The sequence below is a fragment of the Lygodium microphyllum genome, chromosome 9, assembly GCF_053477565.2.
Source record: "Lygodium microphyllum isolate KBCC chromosome 9, Lygodium_microphyllum_v1.1.10, whole genome shotgun sequence".
Lineage (NCBI taxonomy): Eukaryota > Viridiplantae > Streptophyta > Polypodiopsida > Schizaeales > Lygodiaceae > Lygodium > Lygodium microphyllum.
Genome location: NC_141143.1, coordinates 120955010 through 120976158, shown reverse-complemented (window position 1 = coordinate 120976158; position 21149 = coordinate 120955010). Strand labels below are relative to the sequence as shown.

The 21149-nt window shown below is 41.9% G+C and overlaps 1 protein-coding gene and 1 pseudogene across 2 annotated transcripts; both read left to right on the top strand.

Annotated features, from left to right (window-relative positions):
• The first annotated feature begins 5775 nt into the window (after positions 1-5775).
• LOC148031505 (uncharacterized) lies at positions 5776-11617 on the top strand (annotated as a pseudogene).
• Positions 11618-15239: 3622 nt separating this feature from the next.
• On the top strand, positions 15240-19774 carry LOC148031504 (uncharacterized). Of its 2 annotated transcripts, none has more exons than XM_087685763.1 (3): positions 15240-15751; positions 17847-18331; positions 19246-19774. In XM_087685763.1, the coding sequence occupies exons 1-3, from the start codon at positions 15259-15261 to the stop codon at positions 19558-19560; spliced, it is 1293 nt and encodes a 430-aa protein (XP_087541889.1). In that variant the 5' UTR covers positions 15240-15258; the 3' UTR covers positions 19561-19774. The 2 variants fall into 2 exon arrangements, with proteins under 2 accessions (XP_087541889.1, XP_087541888.1); XM_087685762.1 differs by having other exon boundaries at positions 17844-18331.
• Positions 19775-21149: the final 1375 nt, after the last annotated feature.

Sequence of the window (21149 nt, the reverse complement as noted above, 5' to 3'; positions counted from 1 at the left end):
GATACAATAGCTTATAAAATATATGGTCACCTTTAGACTATATTCCCTCGAGAATTTCCACTCCTCAGTTGAGACCTCCGCCCCTTCGCGAGAGGCTACGATCAAAGCTCCATGTAACCATTGCATTGACATAAACCACGACATCTCCTCCATGCCCTCGGGATATTGAATTGGTCGATGGCGTGTGCTATGTCGAAATTTAGATCGCGTTCTTCCCAATCTTTCCTGGCTTGCTTGTACCTAGCGAGCCATGTCTCCATGGAGGAATGGTGCAATATATAAAAACGATTCACTTTCTCCTCCATTGCAGTATCCATAATTTTTTCTACCCCATTTTCAACCACCACATCTTCGGTCAATCTATCATCATCCACCATCAATGACCATAGCATACTATTGTCTGAATCCACTGTTAGTAGCCATTGTGAAATATGCACTAATGCCTTAGACACCAACCAACCTTCAGCCATGCTATCTTTTGACCAAGCTCATTGTCGCACAAAGCCTTTCAAGGTTTTCATGAACTGCTCCAAAAGAACATCCATCGTGTATGGACAGGTCCAACAATCTCCCCTTTGTCTACAAGATGTACCAAGAGGTGGGCCTGTATCGTGAGTATGTTGATGGATATGTACTTCTCAAAGAGATACAAGATCTCCACTAATCCCTGCCTTGTGAATTCAATAGAGGATGTCTTGATCTCCTTCTATGAGATCCATTGCACTAAATTTGACAACTTGTAAATTGCCCTACGTATTTCTAGAGTAAGGCATCCTGCGATCGCAATCGGTAGTACAAACTGCCACAAATGAAGAAGCATTACAAACAACGACTAGACTCCAAATAGCAAAATACGTAGGCCACTTACAATCCATTCGTAGTATAAACCTGACATATCTTATGCCAATCATAGGATTTTAGCCCTGATAATTGGTCATCTTTAGAAAATGAGAGAACACATCATACCTGTCGAAGTGCAGACATGATAATTTTCTTCACAAAGCCCTCTTCTTTAGTGGACAAAATCCAAGCAGCGTGAGGTAGTTGCAAGTGACCATTAGCACTCCACTGTGGCCAAAAGCACCTCCATCTTGCCTATCTCCTTCAAATCCATTCGTGCCCCTGCAGTGTCTCTCTTTCCTGTGCTGTGGTCCTATATTAAGCTACCCACATTCTTGAAAATATGCATGGGATCCAACAAGTGGTTGATCTGTAAGTGGGTCCAATAAGGCAACTCGTAGAAAACTTAGAACCGTCGTATTTCATTTGGATGCGACTCCGTGTGGACCATTTATTCATGCTGGAGGTCGTCCAAGAAAACCTTCCCTTAGTTCATGACTCTCCAACAAGAAACTAGTGTGTCCTTGATACACCATCTTCTTCATGATTCGTGACCTTCGAGAGTTTAACTGTGGCCCACACAATGGACATGCATTATAACTTGAGGTAACCAGACCTGTCCCAATACCTCTATCCTGTGAATACAAACTTGAACAAGCTATGATAGATATTACCAATGAGAACAGAAGCCTACTTACTTGAGCACTCCCGGAATCCCGAAAAGTCATGCATGATCCATATGAGAATGGCTAGTATATTGACAGACCGTCGACCATCGCACTTGCTCATATCTTCCATGGCAACCCCCTCCTCCCACAAAATCTTAAGCTCATCGACTAATGGATGGAGATAGACATCCATATTCTTGACTTTGTAGTGGTCAAGAATGAGCAAGCTAAGGATCAGGTGTCCTTTCTTCATAGAAAGCCATGGTGGGACGTTGTAGGTAACAAGGAGTACAGGCCACACATTGTAAGAAGTTGAGTAGAGACCGAATGGGTTCACGCCATCCATAGCAAGACCAAGCCAAAGATTCCTTGGCTCTTGTGCAAAGCCTAGAAAGGTAGAGTCAATGTGGCTCCATGCTTGTGAATTTGCTGATATTTGTTGGATTCCATCTGCGGATCTATTCTGCGAATGCCACATTGTCAAGCTTGCCATGCTTGACGTATGAAACATGTGACATATACGGGGGATAAGTGAAAAGTATCTAAGAAATTTCTCAGGGATGGTTTGCCCTTGCAAGTCCTATCAATATCTATAAGCACCACACTTTGGACATGTCTCCATATTTTCATATTCTCCTCAAAACAACACACAATCATTGATACATGCATAGATGTTGTTGTAGTCCATGCCAAGCTTTCGTAAAACATGTCATGTCATTACGAGACTCATGCATGGTATTTGCAAGTGGTAATACATGATTTTTTAGCAACCTGAAAAGAAATCATCAAACATCTTGGAAAAGCACAATTATTTTCTATAATGGCGTTGAAAAGAAATCAACGAAGCATATGTAAAAGGTACCTAAACAACTCGATCACAGTTGCATTTCTCCACATGTATTTTGCTTGCACACTTAGAAGTGCAAGCAGCATCTTCAAGAGAGATACTCGACACCCATTATATAATGGTATGGATGCTTCCTCTCTAAGCGGATCAAATATCTCGGCATCCATGGGCATCAATGCATCGATCATTGCCTCCATCTCAGGCTCCAAGATTGTAGGAAAGTTTAAAAGGCTGCTTGTCTCCTTTGGTATTGATGGTATAGACTGGGTAGTGCCTTCCAAGTGGTGGATTGGCTTAGGCACTCCATCCATCAAATACCCATGAACTCTTCTAACTGGCCGCAATAGGTGCACTCCTCCTTGGGATGAGACGTCACCTCCTTGTAATAAATTTTAAGGCCACATCCAATGTTTTTGTATATGATATTCAAATAGTTTGAGAATACAATGCATGATTGATATACACTTTTCTTACCATTTGCTCAAAGTTTGAGATCACTTGATCGATGATCTCTGATTGAAACTCATCGAAGCATCGTACATGTTCTATAGACAATCGACATTTTTGTTTAATTGCCAGCTTGCATTGAGAGCAAGGACACCGGACACGCTAATTAAGATATGCCTCACTGAACATCACGACCTTTATTGTTTTCCATTTGGTCTATGTTACAACAAACAATTTGTTTTTGTTCTCATTCTGTTTTTCTTTCTGAAATTGTTTAAGAAGGGATTTCTTCTCTTGTAACTCAACAAAATTAACGTAAACTAAAGTCTTGGTTTTCTTCCCCTTTCCTTGTTTCTCCCCCTTTCTTTGCACCTTTCTCCGCGCTCTTCGTTTTATGTTCTCTCCCCTTTGTCTTTCATGTTTATTCTCTCTTTCTCGTTCTCTCTTCCTCTTCCTTTCTTCTTCTTCCTCTCTTATTTTCTATATTTCTTTCTTTCTCTCTCTTTCTTTGTTGCCCCTCTCTTTGTTTCTCTATACCCCCTTACGGGTGTGCGTACAGTATGTAAAGTCTAATATGCTATGCATGGGGGTGAGGGACTAGCTACCCTACGTTGGAGTGTTTCCTGTCCTATAGTATTGCACTAGACCTCGCCACCTTTTTTCTTTTGTGTGTGACTCGATATGCAGAGTGTAGGAGGAGGCAGCGCAAAGCATGTCAAGAAAACTATCCATTTCCCTCCAAGCCAATCTCTCCTTCGCTTTACCGGGCCTAGAGACACAGACCTTCCGTGCCTTCCCGAAGCGTTGAACACACCCAAGGTGCACCTTTAACAAAACCTCTCTCTCTCTCTCTCTCACTAGTACTACTACTACTACTACTACTACTACTACTACTACTACTACTACTACTACTACTACTACTACTACTACTACTACTACTACTACTACTACTACTACTACTACTACTACTACTACTACTACTACTACTACTACTACTACTACTACTACTACTACTACTACTACTACTACTACTACTACTACTACTACTACTACTACTACTACTACTACTACTACTACTACTACTACTACTACTACTACTACTACTACTACTACTAAGCGTTGAACACACCCAAGGTGCACCTTTAACAAAACCTCTCTCTCTCTCTCTCTCTACTACTACTACTACTACTACTACTACTACTACTACTACTACTACTACTACTACTACTAGTTTACTATTACTACTATAGCCACCATCCCACCTTTCATATATTGCTCAACAGTTTTAGAACATGAGTGTACAGCAGACGCAACAACCATTTCTCTCTTCCTCTTCCTTTCTTATTCTCCCTCTCTTATTTGTTTTCCCTCTCTTTTTTTTTCTCCACCCCCTTATGTTTTCTCACTCATTGTCCTTTCTCCTTCCCTCCCCCCCTCTCTCTCTCTTTTCCATTTCTTTGTTATCTTTCATGTTTATTTTTTTTTTCTCTCTCTCTCTCTCTCTCTTTTTCTTTCTTTTTATCCCTCTCTCGTTTCCTATTGTTCTCCCTCAATGCACATTATTGTAAAAAAAACAAACAAGAAAAGAAGAAATTAAAGAACAAGAACAAACCCTCTCTTTGTTTTTCTCTACCCCCTCGTGTTTTCTCATTCATTCTCCTCTCTCTCTCTCCCTCTCTCTCTCTCTCTCTCTCTATTTCTCTCTTTCTTTATTGTGTTTCATGTTTGTTTCCCCTCTCTCTCGTTCTTTCTTCCATTTTCTTTCTTCTTCTCCCTCTCTCATTTTCTCTCTTTCTCTCTCAATGCACATCATTGAAAAACAAAAAAAGAAGAAGAAATTAAAGAACAAGAACAAACCCTCCCTTTGTTTTTCTCTATCCCCTCGTGTTTTCTCATTCATTCTCCTCTCTCTCTCCCTCCCTCTCTCTATTTCTCTCTTTCTTTATTATGTTTCATGTTTATTCTCTCTCTCTCTCTCTCTCTCTCTCTCTCTCTCTCTCTCTCTCTCTCTCTCTCTCTCTCTCTCTCTCTCTCTCTCTCTCTCTCTCTTTGACTCTCCTCCTTCGCTAGGGTGACCATATCAGAGTACAGAGGCGAATCCCCTGCAGCCTGCGCATTGTGGCTGAGATCGCAGCCAGGGAGGGCTCTGCAGGATGGAATGATACACAGTAGTTCACAAGACAGTTCGAGCAGGCTGTTTACAGATAGCGGAGGCCAGGGCTTGAGAAGGGAAGAAAAGACCCTGCGCTGGTCTGACGAGAGGTCTCAAACAGATCAAATGGCTGTTCACAAATAGACGAGGGCAGGACTCAAACAGGGCAGAAGAGACCCTGCACTGGTCTGACGAAGGTGTAAGGCAGCGCAGGAGGCATGCGACATGCCGCTCGAGCTCCATAACATGGAGCTTCTAATGAGCCAGGCTATCAAGGAGGTGAAGAAAAATTTCAAGAAGGATGCGGATAATGCCTTGAACCAAGAAACCCGCCAGCTCCATGAGAGAATCCGGCGACTGGAGGAGATGGTGAAGAAACTCATGGAAGAGAAGAGGGATCTCAAAACCGACCTGGACAAGCTACAAACGGAAGTGTCACATCTAGGGAGGCAAGAGAGGACGCAGATTTCAAAGCGGACCTTCGAGAGGCTATCATGAAGGAATGCCGAGAGGACCTCCAGGTATGCATTAAAACTGAAGTTGAGGCTTCGAGAGAGGGATGGGAGGAAAAAATCAAAGCAAACATGAAGGAAGAATTAGAAGGGAATAAGGAGGGGTGGATTGAGGTAGTGAAGAAGAACATTAAGAAGGAGGTCCAGGAAGAAAATAAAAAGGAGGAGGTAGTCCGGGTTCAGGAGACCTTAGAGGAGGAGAGGCTCAGGAACGCGCGTAGATTGAACGTGCGTATTACCGGGCTCCTCGAAGGGGCCTCTCCGGAGGAGGACACACGCGGGCTATGCACCCGACTAGGGTACACGAGCATGCCCTTTACTCAGGCATGGCGTGCAGGACGAGATACTACCAAGGTCAGAGCTCTGATATTACATATGAGCACATCGGAGGACAGAGCCGCTTTCTTTCGGAAGGGGATTTCGCTCCGAGGGATGACTGGGGCTCCCATCTTCATGGATGAGGACTTGACTCAGATGCAGATTGCACACAGATGAGCATGCATGCCACAGATACTCCAAGCACGTAGAGAAGGCCGTAAGGCCTTCTATCGAGATGGCCGGATTTTTATAGATGGACGCCCCACCAAATAGGGGGGCGTGGCCTATGAGACGGGGCAGAGGACTGTACAAGAGATCCCGATACGTGTGGCTGTTTGGAACTGCAACAACTCCCTATGGTTACGACCGAACAGACTTGAGGAGATTTTACCCGACCATGATGTTATATGCCTCACAGAGACACATGAGAGCCCAGAGAGAGGGCTTCCACGCATTACAGGATTTGAGTGGGTATCTGCATACCGAGCTACTACTAGGCACAATACATCTAGGGGCTCAGGAGGGGTGGCAGTTCTATTCCGTCAGGGGATACAGAGACATATCCAGTTAGTGAGACGAGATGAGGAGGCTAGTTACATATGGATCAGAGTGCAGATATCAGATGAGAGATGGATCTATATGGCAGTATGCTACTTTTCACCACGAGGGTCCAGATATGCTACTATGCAGGGTGATATTTAGGCCAGAGATTCCCCCTCCCCTTATTCACAGCTCTCAGAGGACATTATTCTGTATTCTAGTTTGGGTGAGGTCTTCCTTATGGGGGACTTCAACGGGCGCACACAGAGTCGACAGTGTGAGAGTTTTGATATGGAGCAGCCAAAGATCATGAGAGCATTAGACCCTGAGGAGTTGGGGATCAGTCAGGAGTCAGCAGATACTGGGCCACACGCCACAGGGTATGGAGGGCATTTACTTGATCTTGGTAGTAGACATCATCTCGTTATTTATAACGGGATGGAACGATGGTCATATTCAGGAGGTCTTACATGCTTCCCACATGGGGGGGGCGAGAGTACTGTAGATTATCTACTCGGACCGATCGATGGGATGCATACTATCGAGTCCTTCGGCCTTGGGAGACTTCCACTCTGTGCCGATCACACCTTTCTCAGTTTCTCACTCCTCACCTCATTACCATCACCACCTGCAGATATCATATCCCACATGCATACTATCACACACACTTCACTCATGAGCTCTCACATGTTTACTCACAGCATCTGGAGGAGCACATCACGTCACTTGATCCATACGCACCCCTTGATACACTGACCATTGATATCACACGCATTCTGCATGATTCTGCTACACTCAGTTTTCCACATCACACATACATGCACCCCCCTCGGACCGGTACCATGCCACAGAGCAGGTGGTATGATGATGAGTGCAGAGATCTACGTTGACAGCTATGCGATTTGGAGGCCAGAGGAGAGATCACACACAGACAGGCACAGAGACGCATGCACCGCTTGACATGTCGTAAAAAGCGGGAATGGAAGGAGGAGAGATATTGGGATATATACCACCTTCTTATGAGCAGAGATTGTGCAGAGGCATGGAGGCACATCAGAGAACCACGCTCACCCACACCGACACATGACCCTGCAGTATGGCATGGATACGCACAGAGTTTATATCATGTACCCGCACAGCCGTTGATACCCAGACCATGTACACTGAGACCGGGTATTTCATCCTTTTTCACCACTAATATGGTGAAACATGCTATCTCACGGTTACAGCATGGCCGCGCTCGAGACCAGTTTGATCTTCAGGCAAAGCATATTATATATGGCAGAGACACATTGGCTCCACTCATTGCTCACCTCTTCAATCGTGCATTGTCTGAGGGGTTTCTTGACTCGTGGACAGAGCATACCATTGTACCTATCCACAAGTCAGGGGATCCTATGGATCCTAACATGTATAGGACCATCATGATTGGGCTAGTTTTGGCCAAACTTTATGGCACGGTGATGGAGGAGGAGCTCAGCACGCTGGCAGAGAGAGAGTGCATGCGCGCACCCGGACAGGTAGGGTTCAGATGGGCATTTTCTACCATAGACCACATCTTCACTCTCCGTTGTCTGATCGACTAGACACGAGTGAAGAAACTGAGATTGTATTGTTGCTTTGTGGATTTCCGCAAAGCCTTTGACACGGTTCCGAGAGAGAGGCTTTTCAGACGCCTACTTGATCTGGGGGTGGATGATGACATGATGTGGGGTATTTATGCACTATATGAGCGGGTTACTGGTAGAGTCAGATGTCCGGGAGGTATATCAGATCCCCTTGTGAGCACCATTGGTGTGAAACAAGGATGCCCACTCTCACCGACTCTATTTGGGCTATACATTGATGAGATAGCAGAGTTTATTCAACAGCGAGCTGGTGGAGGTATAGATCTCAGTGGAGCCACAGTTCATATCTTACTATATGCAAAAGACATTGTGTTGGTCTTAGATTCAGCTCAGGGATTACAACAGCATTTATTAGCATTGGATGATTTTTGCATACAGAGAGGTTCTTATATTCCATACATCAGCTCAGATACGCAGACAGAGTATTTTCATGGCAGCAGGAGGGAGTATTGAGGTCACTGGATCATATGTATATTTGGGAGTCACCTTTACAGCAGCTTCAGGGATTTTCTCGATGACACAGGCAGCTCGTGACCGCCTCACTAGAGGATACTCAACATTGGCTCTTATGGAGCGACAGTGTCATCAGGCACATTTCTAGGAGCCCCGCACCAAGGGGTGGCTCTTTGATACTCTAGTCACTCCAGCACTGATGTATGGAGCAGCTATATGGGGCCCAGGCCTTGCCGATTATGTATGGACATTGATGGAGAGACCTCAGGTGATCATGATATCTAGATTGATTCGTAGCAAGGCCTCAGTCCCACATGACATTGTGCGAGCAGAGCTTGCCACACTGCCCATGCTAGTAGAGGCACTATTTCAGACAGTCTGCTTCCTACACAGATTTCAGGATATGGACAGAGATCGCATTGCATACAGAGCATATATGGCATCTCAGGAGATGGCTCGAGCGGGGGATACCACATCATGGTATGCACAGACTAGAGCTTGGTTTGACAGACATGGGCTGGACATTGATAGACTCCCACCTCTTCTATATGATACTCAGGCTCCCACTTACACCCTCTCTCTCTCTGAGAGGAATAGAGTCATCAGACAAGAGATATGGCATATTTATATACAGAGGACATGGGTCAGCTCTGCACAGCCACTGCCATCGAAGATGGCACATTATTATACACAGTTCTTGAGCATATCAGAGCAGGGATTCATAGAGATTCCGAGATATATGCAGATCTATATGCCACATCGATTGAGAGTTCTTATTGGACAGCTCAGGGTATCGTCACATCAGCTTATGATTGAGAGTGGCAGAGCCAGTGGCATCCCACGGGAGGAGAGGATATGCCCCCTTTGCAGATTAGAGGTGGAGAGTGAGGAGCATTTTGTTCTCAGATGCCCGGCATACTCAGAGTTGAGATCTAGATACACATTGAGCAGCTCACTTCAGGGATGTATGACTGATATGGATCAGAGATCATTTGGCCGTTTTCTGGGAGAGGCATGGCACATCAGAGAGCAGAGCACACAGCGGGTCCCAGTCAAAGAGGGGCCCACCCAGACGACTATTACATAGTTCTTTCACACAGACAGAGTGAGAGCTACTGTACTAGCCTCCAGCCAGACCTCCGGGCTCACACTACAGCAGGCTGAGGACCAGTGTACCCGACGCCACACGAGGATCCGTGGGTTTCGGACCCCACAGCCACACCGACAGGAGATCCGGAGGATTCTTGATCTACATCGACAGCAGACTGAGATCCGACGACACTCGACACACTGGATCTCAGATCTCCAGTTTGCTCTTTCTCCACCGCCGATGTACCACATCCTACATCCAGGAGGGATCACCTGCTATTAGCGACTTCGACGACTGCTACTACATCCCAAGATAGTATATCTCCCTGCATCTGTTACATATACACATCGCACCACTTTATCACAGCCGACAATTGTTCCCCTATCACAGCCGACATTTGTTCCCCTTTTGTAGCCATTATCTGGAGTACCAGAGCTACATACACACATACACATACACGACACTTATCACACTCACAGCACCGTGTTTTCAGTTTCCAGTTTTTAGCTTTTCATTCAGCACTTTTATTTTGGATAGCTGGACCTCATCAGTTGTATCACAGTTTGTCTCATAGGCCAGTTTTGGTCTTTAGAAGACGTTAATATAACTTTCTTTCTTTTCTTTCTTTTCTCTCTCTCTCTCGTTCTTTCTTACTTTTTTATTTCTTCTTCTCGCTCTCTCATTTCCTCTCTTTCTCCCTCAATGCACCTCATTATCAACAAAAGCAAAAAAAAGAAAAGGGGAAATAACAAGAACAAGAACAAACCAAAAGGTAGCAATGCACTCATCACAAAGGTCAAAGGATGGATTCTTCGTCTCCTCTTTGTGACATCGGCTCCTCTTCACCCTTCGTGCACTTCCTCCTCTTCTTCACAAACAGCGGTGGTGACGGTGAGAAGCTCTCCTTCTCTCTTTCCCTCCATGTCCCTCCCAAATGCACGATTTGTTTCGCTCTTTGCAGCAAAATGCTGTGCTCGGGTTTCAGCCCCTTTTTTTGTTTGATTACCATCGCTATTTGCGTCGATTTGTAACGCAAATAGTGACGCTGCTAATATGTGTCAGAACTTCCCGTCACTATTTCTCTATATCCTTGTAGCGATGGAGTGTATTAGAGCTCCTAGAACCTATCCATTAGAACATGTCTAGTCATCCATGGAGATAGAATAATGTGTGGTGGAAACTATGTGCAATCTGTTCCACCTAGATCAAATGAAACATGCCCATTAGGGTCAAATATCTACTAGGTCATAAGACTAATCTTGCTCAACATTCTCATCATATTCTTCAAATTCAATTTGTGCACCCACAATTAGTTCCTTAAGTACTTTCTCATAAACATTCTCAAATATAATCATGTTATAGTTCTTAGCTTTGGCATTCTTATAAGTGCACTTAGATGCATGGCTAGTCGTGTACTTTTCACCAGACTTGAAACATAGAACCTTCTCTTTGTACTCTCTAAAAAGATCCACAAATATAAAATTTTCATCATTTTTTGAATTATTATTGGATATGGTATTACTCTATTTAGGCTCTATTTTATGGCCGATTGTTCACTTTAAAGCACTTTGCTACCTTGAAGCATTAAATATGGGATATGTGGGGACTTTAGGTTAGCCAAATGAAGTGCTTGATCCACCAAATTTTCCATATCTATTAACAACCCTTTGCTATCCAAAACAAGCCTACATAGGGATATCCTTCATGTACTTATGAGCATACCTCTTAGCTAACTCAATAGCCTAGAATAGTATGGCAGGTTTCTGGGCTATAACATTAGCTGAAAAATTAAGCAATTTTACATCACTGCTCATACTATCAACATACATGGTAATATTCAAGAACTAGTTGTTATACTCTCTAATAAATCAACTTCTTTGGTCCAACTACTAGCACCTCCTGGTCAATTTCTCTTTCTCTATGGGAGATACAAACACTTGAACTATCTTTGCTTTTAAATCCTCCCAATTGTCAATCTACTAGTTCTCTCTTTTTATGTATCGCTACCATATATGAGCAAAGGAATGTGAGTCTTAAATGTTTCTCCATTGTGTATATCAGTGAAGGGATGAGCGCCTTAAATGGTTCTACTTTAGCATATGGACCATTCTCAAGGGGATGAGTGCCTTGAACGATTATCCCATAAGTGGAGAGTTGACAAGGATGCCTATCTCTTTTGGTCATCAACTTTTATTGATTTTTTTCAGAAGTGAAACCGCAAGAAAGCATTCCCATAAAATATATATTAAAATCTTGAGTTGTCTGCGTGGGTTGAATTATGCATGCTTTACTTATCAAAATGCCATTGGAAGATATTGATCGCTTATTTTTTGTTAAGATGAGCTTATTCCATGACTTGTTATTTTGTGCGATTAAATGTTCTTTTATTTATTATTTTGTTTTCATCTTAACATGGATTTCTAATAATGCCAGATGTTGTGTAGAGGCATGGAAAATTTAGTATGTCTAGTCCCATATTTCAAAAATAAATCATAATATACTTGCCTAATCATGTATCTTGATGGTTTATTTTTTATGATAAGATGCACCACATATCATCAATTGAATTCACTGCAATGGATATTGAGATATCTTTAGTAAATTAATAATCCTTTAATTATTTTTATCTTTTATTAATGATAGATATCAAATAATTGTTAAGAAAATTGAGAGCCTAAGCATTGCGAAATACCTTTGTGGAAGTTGTTGATAAAAAGTATCACTTATGGAAAAAGAAGATCTAATACATTTAAACTCATGCATATTCAAGTACCTTCTCTATAAATGGGGATGATTGCACCCAATCTTTGTCATTCTCTCTTTCCTTTTTGCATTAACACACACACACACACACACACACACACACACACACACACACACACACACACACACACACACACACACACACACACACACACACACACACACACACACACACACACACACACACACACACACACACACACACACACACACACACACACACACACACACACACACACACACACACACACACACACACACACACACACACACACACACACACACACACACACACACACACACACACACACACACACACACACACACACACACACACACACACACACACACACACACACACACACACACACACACACACACACACACACACACACACACACACACACACACACACACACGATCATTTGTTACATGCACATCTGATCACAATTGTGCATTACATTTAGCCTCTACTTACATTGGGATATTCAAGTTGATTAGCCAAGAAATCAAGCCTTTAAAATCCTTAGACTTTGAGATTTGGGACTACCATCTTTGATAACTATATGATTCATAATTTGCAAAATGAATATTGATAGGATTAATAAAAATTCTACATTTATCCTACTCATGATGCACATTTTATCATGCAAAAAATATTGAATAAATTTATCTCAAGAGATATTTTGGTGCCATTTAATATCTAATACCATGATCTTAGTTATCATAACATATTAATGAGGTGTTTGAGTAATGTGAGTTACTAATACAAGCATTTAGAGCAAATTTTCTTGCCATATCATTAATTACCATGACCAATACCCTAGTGAAATGTTACGGTGCCATACGATATTTAGCACTAGAATTATATCAATAATCACTTCTAATAATTTAGTATTCAAGAATATACTAATTGGATGCCTTAATAACATTAAAGTGATAGCATAAGCATGAAGTACTTTTTCATAATCATGTCATTAAAATTCCTTATTTTTAACACTATCATTAGGTAATTAGTAACACAATGAAATAATAACTTAACTTTTCCTACTGGTGTTACAAAGAAACCATTATTGATACACAAGCTAAAAGCATCTTAGCTTCGAGTTATTAAGGAACTCAAACCTTGTTCAAACAAATTAAAGCATATAAGTAAAACTTGCATAGAAGAGAAAATCATTATTCTTATTTAAACAAGTGCATGCTAGTGAGTATTACAAAAAGAGAGATAGGTTTCAATCAATTTTTGGATTCATTGTTTTACAAGTAGTTTGTCTCCTAAACTTCTCCTTGACTAGGGGTTAATGCCCAAGCACTAGCACATGTGTCCATGGGATATTTGCAACACCCCCTACTTCAATCACTTTTATGCTTAAGTATACCTCTTATGTATGATAAATTTGTTCCTTATGAATCAAAATTTTCATATTCACATTTCAAAACTCTTTGTGGATTTATGCTTCCTTAACTTCAAAGTATTGGAGCCCTCCTTTTGTTCAACTCATGTACCACCTTAAACATATTTTGACTCCCCTTGCCCTTCTCATAGGATAGAGTTCCGTTAATAGGTGTGCTCTACTGTGATGAGGTGTGAAATTAACAAATGTATATTTATAAGGAATACTTTTGGAAAATAAAGGAAATCATTGGCTATATTGTAGATTGATCACATGAAATCAATACTTTAAATCCATGAATACTACCATCTTTGGAAGGCACTAGCCTTGACTTTTTTTCTTTGACTTCAATACCAATTTTTATGACATTCACATCATGAAATATTTCTTCATTTGTGGTTCTAGGTTTGGATATTGTCCTCTTTTACTAGAAGTGGCATGTATTGGGTGGACTTGGGAGAGGCAGACATTAGTTGCTTTTTCAATAATGTCTTCTTGATCTTAAACATCATTTACATTCAGATCTTAAAACATTTATTTTTAAACTCCTTATTATTGATGGATCTTTAAATTGGTCTTTGATAAAAAAACAAAATACAATAGATAGAATCTTCTATTAGTAGGTGGAGGAGATTTATTTAGTGGGGTGTTATCTTGGGTGTTGCTTACTCAAGAAACATTTACTTATTTTTGTTGGTGGATACATGAATATTGTCACATAGTAGTTGCTAAGTCTTATTAATATACACTTGCTAGACCCAATAGATGACAACAAGCCATCAAAACTCGGTAGTAGTCTTTGAAATTCTCTTTGACATTGTTAATTCAGCAAAACTTTTAGACTTGTACAAATTCTCTTTGAACTTGTTGAGTGGGTGGGAGAGGGAATATGCATGGGGAAGGGTAGGGTTGGGAAGAAGTTGAATCACTCAAAGCATGTGGTCATGTGATGAGCTTTTATTAAGGGAAGGAGTCCTCAATACCCATTTCATTTGTACCATCGTGAATTATTGCAAATTCCAATGCTATGATTTACGAAGTATGTATTTTGTGGTTTGAGTGTACTAAGCTCTATGTGATATGCAAAGGAAGTGTTATGTTTAGTTGATGTGCTCGATGAGATTGAATGTGGAAGCTTATTCCGAGATTGTGGAACATTTTAGGCTTTTAATTAACCTTTTCTTATGGTAAAATCTTGTAGAGATTGAGAAATGCTAGATTCATGTTCAGGACTTCACCCACTTTTGAAATATTTTATTTGAGAATAAAGGTCAAGGAGAGGTCTTGTTGCCTTGTGGAAGGACGATGTTTCATGTTTCTTTCTAGGCTATGTGATAATATTGGTCATGCTTCTTGCAAGAACCCTTGATTTGTTGGTTAAACGTGGTGGCAGGAAGGTCACTCCACATCAGCTTTTTCAAGAGGAGGGCGACATGAGATGGGAGGTCTAATTCCAAGAGGGGGCAGGTGCATCAATGTGAGGAGGGGATCAAGGCAGCGAGGGAATGCGGGGGTGGAGCAGGCATGGGGGGTGGTGGTGGCGGCGATGTGGGGGGCGGTGGTGGTGGGGATATTGGGGGGGTGGTGGCCGTGGGGTGGCGCAATGGTGAGGTTCGTGGAGGGGCAGCAGGACTTCTGTGAGAGGGCGGTGCGGATGAAGGAGTGCCCGCTGGCCCCGACGGTGGGGACGCTCGACCTGAGGACGTTCATGGGGGGCTACTACGAAGTCGGGAGCACCGCCGGCCTCAAGTTCAAGCGGGAGCTCGGCATGGTCTGCACCCGCGCCAACTTCAGCGTCGAGGATGCGGCGACACGTGGCGGCCAACGGGAGGACCAGGATGCGGGGACCACCATGATTCACGTCGTCGACTCCGGGCTGCAGGTGGTGGGCCCCCAGGGCATGTCGGCGCTCTCCAAGATGGCGTCGTGCGCCGCCGACGTCTGCGCCAACGCCCGCCGCCTCTGCGCCGCCTTCGTGGCCTCCTCGCCGCCTTCCTCCAGCAAGCTCGCCGATGCCCTCGCCCGCATCCACGACCTCATCTCCCAGCTCCGCGACAGCTTCCCTACCACCGCCGATCGCCTTACACAAACGGCAGGTAAATCGAATTAGTTACACCATGTCAGCACCCATGGCACGAGAGAGAGAGAGAGAGAGAGAGAGAAAGAGAGAGTATGTGTGTGTGTGATGCTTCCAATGAATATTCTCGTGATCTTTGACTTCTTGTCGTCGGAGGTAAGGTATCATCTCATTACATTTCGGTTGAGTATAACAATTCATATTACAATTGAGAGACTAGGAACATATTCATACCTATCATAATCCAAACAAATGCAATTACAAGAGGAGGGGTCTACATACTATAGCAAACAAATGCAATTACAAGAGCAGGGGTCTACATACTATAGCAAGCTGCAAGTTAATTGAACTAGTACCATGTCAACACCCATGCCGCACGTGCAAACACAGAGAGAGAGAGAGAGAGTGTGTGTGTGTTTGAGTAGAGGGGATAAACCTTACCTGATTAGACACATTCAAGAAATCATCAATGATGCTCTTGTATCGAGAGATGGTATAGAAATTTGCATATATTTAGGTGTCACATCATCTCATTACATTTGAGTTGAGGACAACAAATCATATTACCATTGAGAGAGTAGGATCACATTCATACATCTCGAATCCAAACAAATGGAATTGCAAGAGGAGGGGTCTACAAAGCTCTTAGGTAGATCTCCAAAGCTAGCCAACTATTTAAAATGTTACACCTTAATCTTTATCTAAACCTATAATTGCTAGACCACGCAAGATTTATCAATACTTCTTTACCTCTATTACCTACATAGGGCCTATGACATCTATCTTCTTATGGTGCTTCCTATTTTTGTAAACACAAAGCAACACTTAGCCTATCTCAATAAGCTTGCCATGTGATCACTAGCGCTCAGGCTTGGTTTGTTGAGGGAACTTAGGAATCTTCTACAAAGAGCTTTCCCATCTATAGCTAATTTGTTTTACTTTTGAATCAGGAATTTGATTTACTTTTGAATCATGATTTTGTTTGCTAATTAGGAACAAGATAAACTTCAAAGGCTCATATGCTTTGAAAGATCACAAAAAAGTAAACATTTGCACCAAAATTTGATGTGAAGACACTATAAAGTTATAGTTGAATGGCATCAAGTGATTGTGTGAGGGCCTTAGCCTAAAGATAGTGTTGACGTTTTTACTTAGTGATACGATGACCAAGAACATTGTACTCTTGCATTTCTATTTTGGTTACATGCTTTATGTGAAGACACTATAAAGTTATAGTTGCATGGCATCAAGTGATTGTGTAAGGGCTTCTTGAGCCTAAAGATAGTGTTGACGTTTTTACTTAGTGATATGATGACCAGGAACACTGTACTCTTGCATTTCTATTTTGGTTACATGCTACATTAATTCATGTTTGGGCATTGTCTCATAAGCCCTTTGAAAAAGCCTTAATAGTTCTTGTAAAAGACAAGCAAGTTTATTTGACTTTGACAATCAATAGTTGCTTATGATAATCAAATGTAGTCTCTCATATGGCAACGTACTATTTTCATTACTAATATTCTTCAAGGTAAACTAGAAGATTGTGCATAGAATGTGCATTAAAAGGCTTTCAAGAAATGAAGTTTCTAAGATAAATTGAAGTTCTCAAAAGTGAAAGCAAATGGATGAATTGACATGGTATATTCCCATTTGTTAACTATTCAATTTATCCAAGAGAGGACTTGAACTAAGAGAGGTTTATATTAATGTCACAAAGCACATAGAAGTCTAATTGTTTGCCACATTAGACAAACTAGGAATGTTGCAACTGTAGGAGCTCAAGGTGGTGCTGTTGGAGTAATTAGTGCAAGGTTGAATATGCTATGGATAGCAAGCGCCGAATTTGGTGTAAACCTAACACATGATGATGATGATGATGATTATATTGTTGTTGTTGTTGTAGTAACAATCAAACACACATGGTGATGTTGTTGTTGTTGTAGTAAACCTCAAACACACATGATGATGATGTTGTTCTTGTTGTTATTGTTGTGGCTCTAGGAGCCCTCACGCACACATGATGATGGTGATGATGATGATGATGTTGTTTTTGTTGTTGTAGTATACCTCACACATGATGATGATGATGATGATGTTGTTGTTGTTGTTAGTAGGGATGGTGAATGCGACGATGCAGGCAGCGCAGGCGAGGTTGGACGGGCTGGCGAGTGCGATGACGCTGGTGACGGGGATAATGACGAGGCTGAACCAGGCGGTGGGGCCAGTGGAAGAGCTGACGGGGGAGCTGAGGGACGTGGCGGGGAGGGCGGAGGAGGGCGCGCGGGCCATGGGGACGGCCATGGTGGCCAACCTGACGGGCGCGCGCGACATGCTGCTGCAGGACCTGCAGGACTTCCAGAACCATGACATGATGGGGGGCAGCCAGGACACCAGCGCCGCCAGCATGCAGCTGGAGATTGGCGTCGCGGAGCACATCCACGAGTCCGCCGCGCTCCTTGAGCAGCAGATCGACCTCGCCTCCTCGCAGCTCAGCCGCATGCAGGGCCTCCTCAGCAGCATCGCCGGCACCCTCGTCGATATGTTCTTCGCCGACCGAGACTCCATCAACTCCACCTCCACTCTCGTCGCCGCCTCTCACGTAACGCTCTGTTTCCTTTCCATGAATCTCTGAGAGAGAGAGAGAGAGAGATTGCTTAGCAGCGAATATGGATGATTGAGCGTGCTTCTGATCGTGTTTTGTCGGGGGGGAGAGAGTGTGTGTGCGTGTGCGCGCGCTGAACAGCCCATATGGATGGTTGATAGTTGTTTTGGAGAGAGAGAGAGAGAGAGAGAGAGAGAGAGAGAGAGAGAGAGTGTGTGTGTGTGTGTGTGTGTGAAAGAGAGATATAACCTCCTATATTAAGATTGTGTTTCAAGACATACTCCAATGTATGATATGCACTTTACTTTCTAAGATTTGATTATACTTGTGTGAAATGTCACAATGAAACTTTTCAACAATCATTGATTGACAAGTAATGAAGAATCTAACAAATTCCTTCATGGTCACATTCTACTCCCCGCTCCACTACCCTTTTGGCACAAGTCTTTTTATCACAATTCTAATGCACACTAATCCACTCAACTTTTAGATAAACTAGCTCTATGATTATTTCACTAAAAACCTTCGAAACACTATTTCTACCAATAGCTAAACCTTAAAGTATCCAATGCAACAAATGACTGGATGCAGAGTTGATGCTAAACACATGTTTCGATGCTAAAATTAATTCTTTGTTCCAGTTCATAGAAGCTCCAAAGATATGTGAAACTTGAAATGACAGAGGAAATAAAACTTCTAGCAAATGTAATCTACAACCAACAAGTTAAAGGCCTTGTTCAATATATCTCATGCAATTAGCTCCACCTAATTATAGATATGATAAGGAATGTGATTTTTCTCTAATATATGACTAATTGTTCATTTTATGTTTTTTTAACAAACAATAGAAACAAGATTAGGTATTCATCAGTGATATGGTGAAATCTAAAATTTTCCAGCATGGCTTCCAGGAGCTTGTTCAACATGCCGATCAACCCGGCAACATGGCCCTCAAAGTGGATTCCTCACAAGTACCCTACAAGCTCATTGCCCTTGAAGGAATTCCCTTGATTGGTTACACCTCTGCCCTTGTGTACTCCTGCCAGCGCGATTCCAATGGTGACCCTAATCCTGACCTCCTCTTATTATCTCGTTACCCCTCTCTCCCTCCAGAAATTATCAACCGTTTCCTTGCCATCGCCCAACTCAATGGCATCTATACTGATTGTGATGGTATCTTTGTTCCAACTATCCAACGAGGGGAGACATGTGGAGTATTCAATTGACTTGAACATTGGAACTTAGTGCACCATTGTAAAACATTCATTCAATATTGGATCAAATTGCTTCATTATTTTATAATATTGAATGCCATTGACTTGTATCTTGTGTGAGGGCTAACTTGGTTCAACCAGTAGCTCCTCTTTGTTCTCACCTTTTAGCATTCCTAAAGATTATTGATTCATGTACACTAATAATCATGATGTTCTTTTGCTTCCACTTTTTCCATGGGACAATGCATTGAAATTATCATCACCCCCTCCCCCCGCAAAATCCCAAATCTTTTCATGATTCCCTTCCTATCAAGGATTGTGTATCATTTGCCTATGAGGCCAATAAAAAGATCTCAAGTTTTTCTAGAAAATAAAGCCTATGTCATTTTGTTATTTTATCATATAAAAGTTCAATATCATTATGCATGCAATCTTAATGGAGACTTAACAACAATTATATTACAAGGTATCGACAACTTCATGCCTATTCACATGGCACACAAATAGATTTATGAAAGGAGCAAAATTCTATGGAGGAAGCCAAATCAAAACTAAAACAAACAATAATATAAAGAATGGTAGCTAGCTTCCATGAGATTCTTCTCTTAGTTCATTGTTGAATACCATAAGGACCACAATTAAATATAGCAAGGGTTCAAACTTCAAGCACAAAAAGAATTGTAAAAAATCCCTGAAACCACATGAAAGTTATCACAATACTATATTTCCATTATGAAGCCAAGCATCAACTGGGGGGGCTATATGTTCTCAAAAAGACTCTATAGATGCCAATGTATCATGGATCAATCTTGTAGTAGCTGATAAGCCAAGATTAAGGTGGGAATATGCAATCATGCAATGTAGATGAATCAACATAACCTACTCTTTATGGGGGCATGAAAGATGCCCAAAGTGCAAAGGGTTTATTAAGGTCTATTAAAAAGTATTAGATTCATTGGGTCCTCAATCTTAACATGGTACTACCCACTAAGCCACTAATACAATTACCCAGCTGAAAAGTCAATGATGTAATCACTAGTGTAAGCAATCAAGAATTTGTTGAGGAAATTGAACCACATTGATAAACAATGCACAAATTGAAATTGAACACAAAAGAAATAAAGAGAGACAAATGCAAGAAGAGAAAGCATGACACTAATTGGATACAATCTCCCCCAATGCATTGAGAGGGCTCTTCTCAATGCATGTATTTATTGATTTCATTGATCTTCCATAAGATTAGGATATTACATTCACACTTTTTGCTCCTTTCATGAACAGATCCTTTTTTCCTAATCTTTAGATAAAACCTAAATTCTAGATGATATCTTTGGGTTGAAATAAATGAATATGCCCAACCTTACGAATATCAAATAGAGGTACACAAAATATAAATGTCTTGCACATTAAGTTCACAAATAATATAATAAATCTCAAACTATCAAAAATATTATTCACATTCCATGTAGTGCTTAACATAATTGAGGGTTGGTTGGGGTGCAAGAATCACTTGTGTACATCTCTAAATTTCTTGCCCAAAAGGGATCCTCCCTCCCACGATTATGGGGTAATAGAGAGGACTCAAGGATGATATCTATTAT

Excerpts from the sequence above, each read along its gene's own strand:
- LOC148031504 (XM_087685762.1), top strand. The coding sequence starts at position 15,259 with ATGGTGAGGTTCGTGGAGGGGCAGCAGGACTTCTGTGAGAGGGCGGTG. Across the intron at positions 15,752-17,843 it reads TCGCCTTACACAAACGGCAG|TAGGGATGGTGAATGCGACG; the intron begins GTAAATCGAATT and ends TGTTGTTGTTAG. Across the intron at positions 18,332-19,245 it reads CTCTCGTCGCCGCCTCTCAC|GAGCTTGTTCAACATGCCGA; the intron begins GTAACGCTCTGT and ends CATGGCTTCCAG.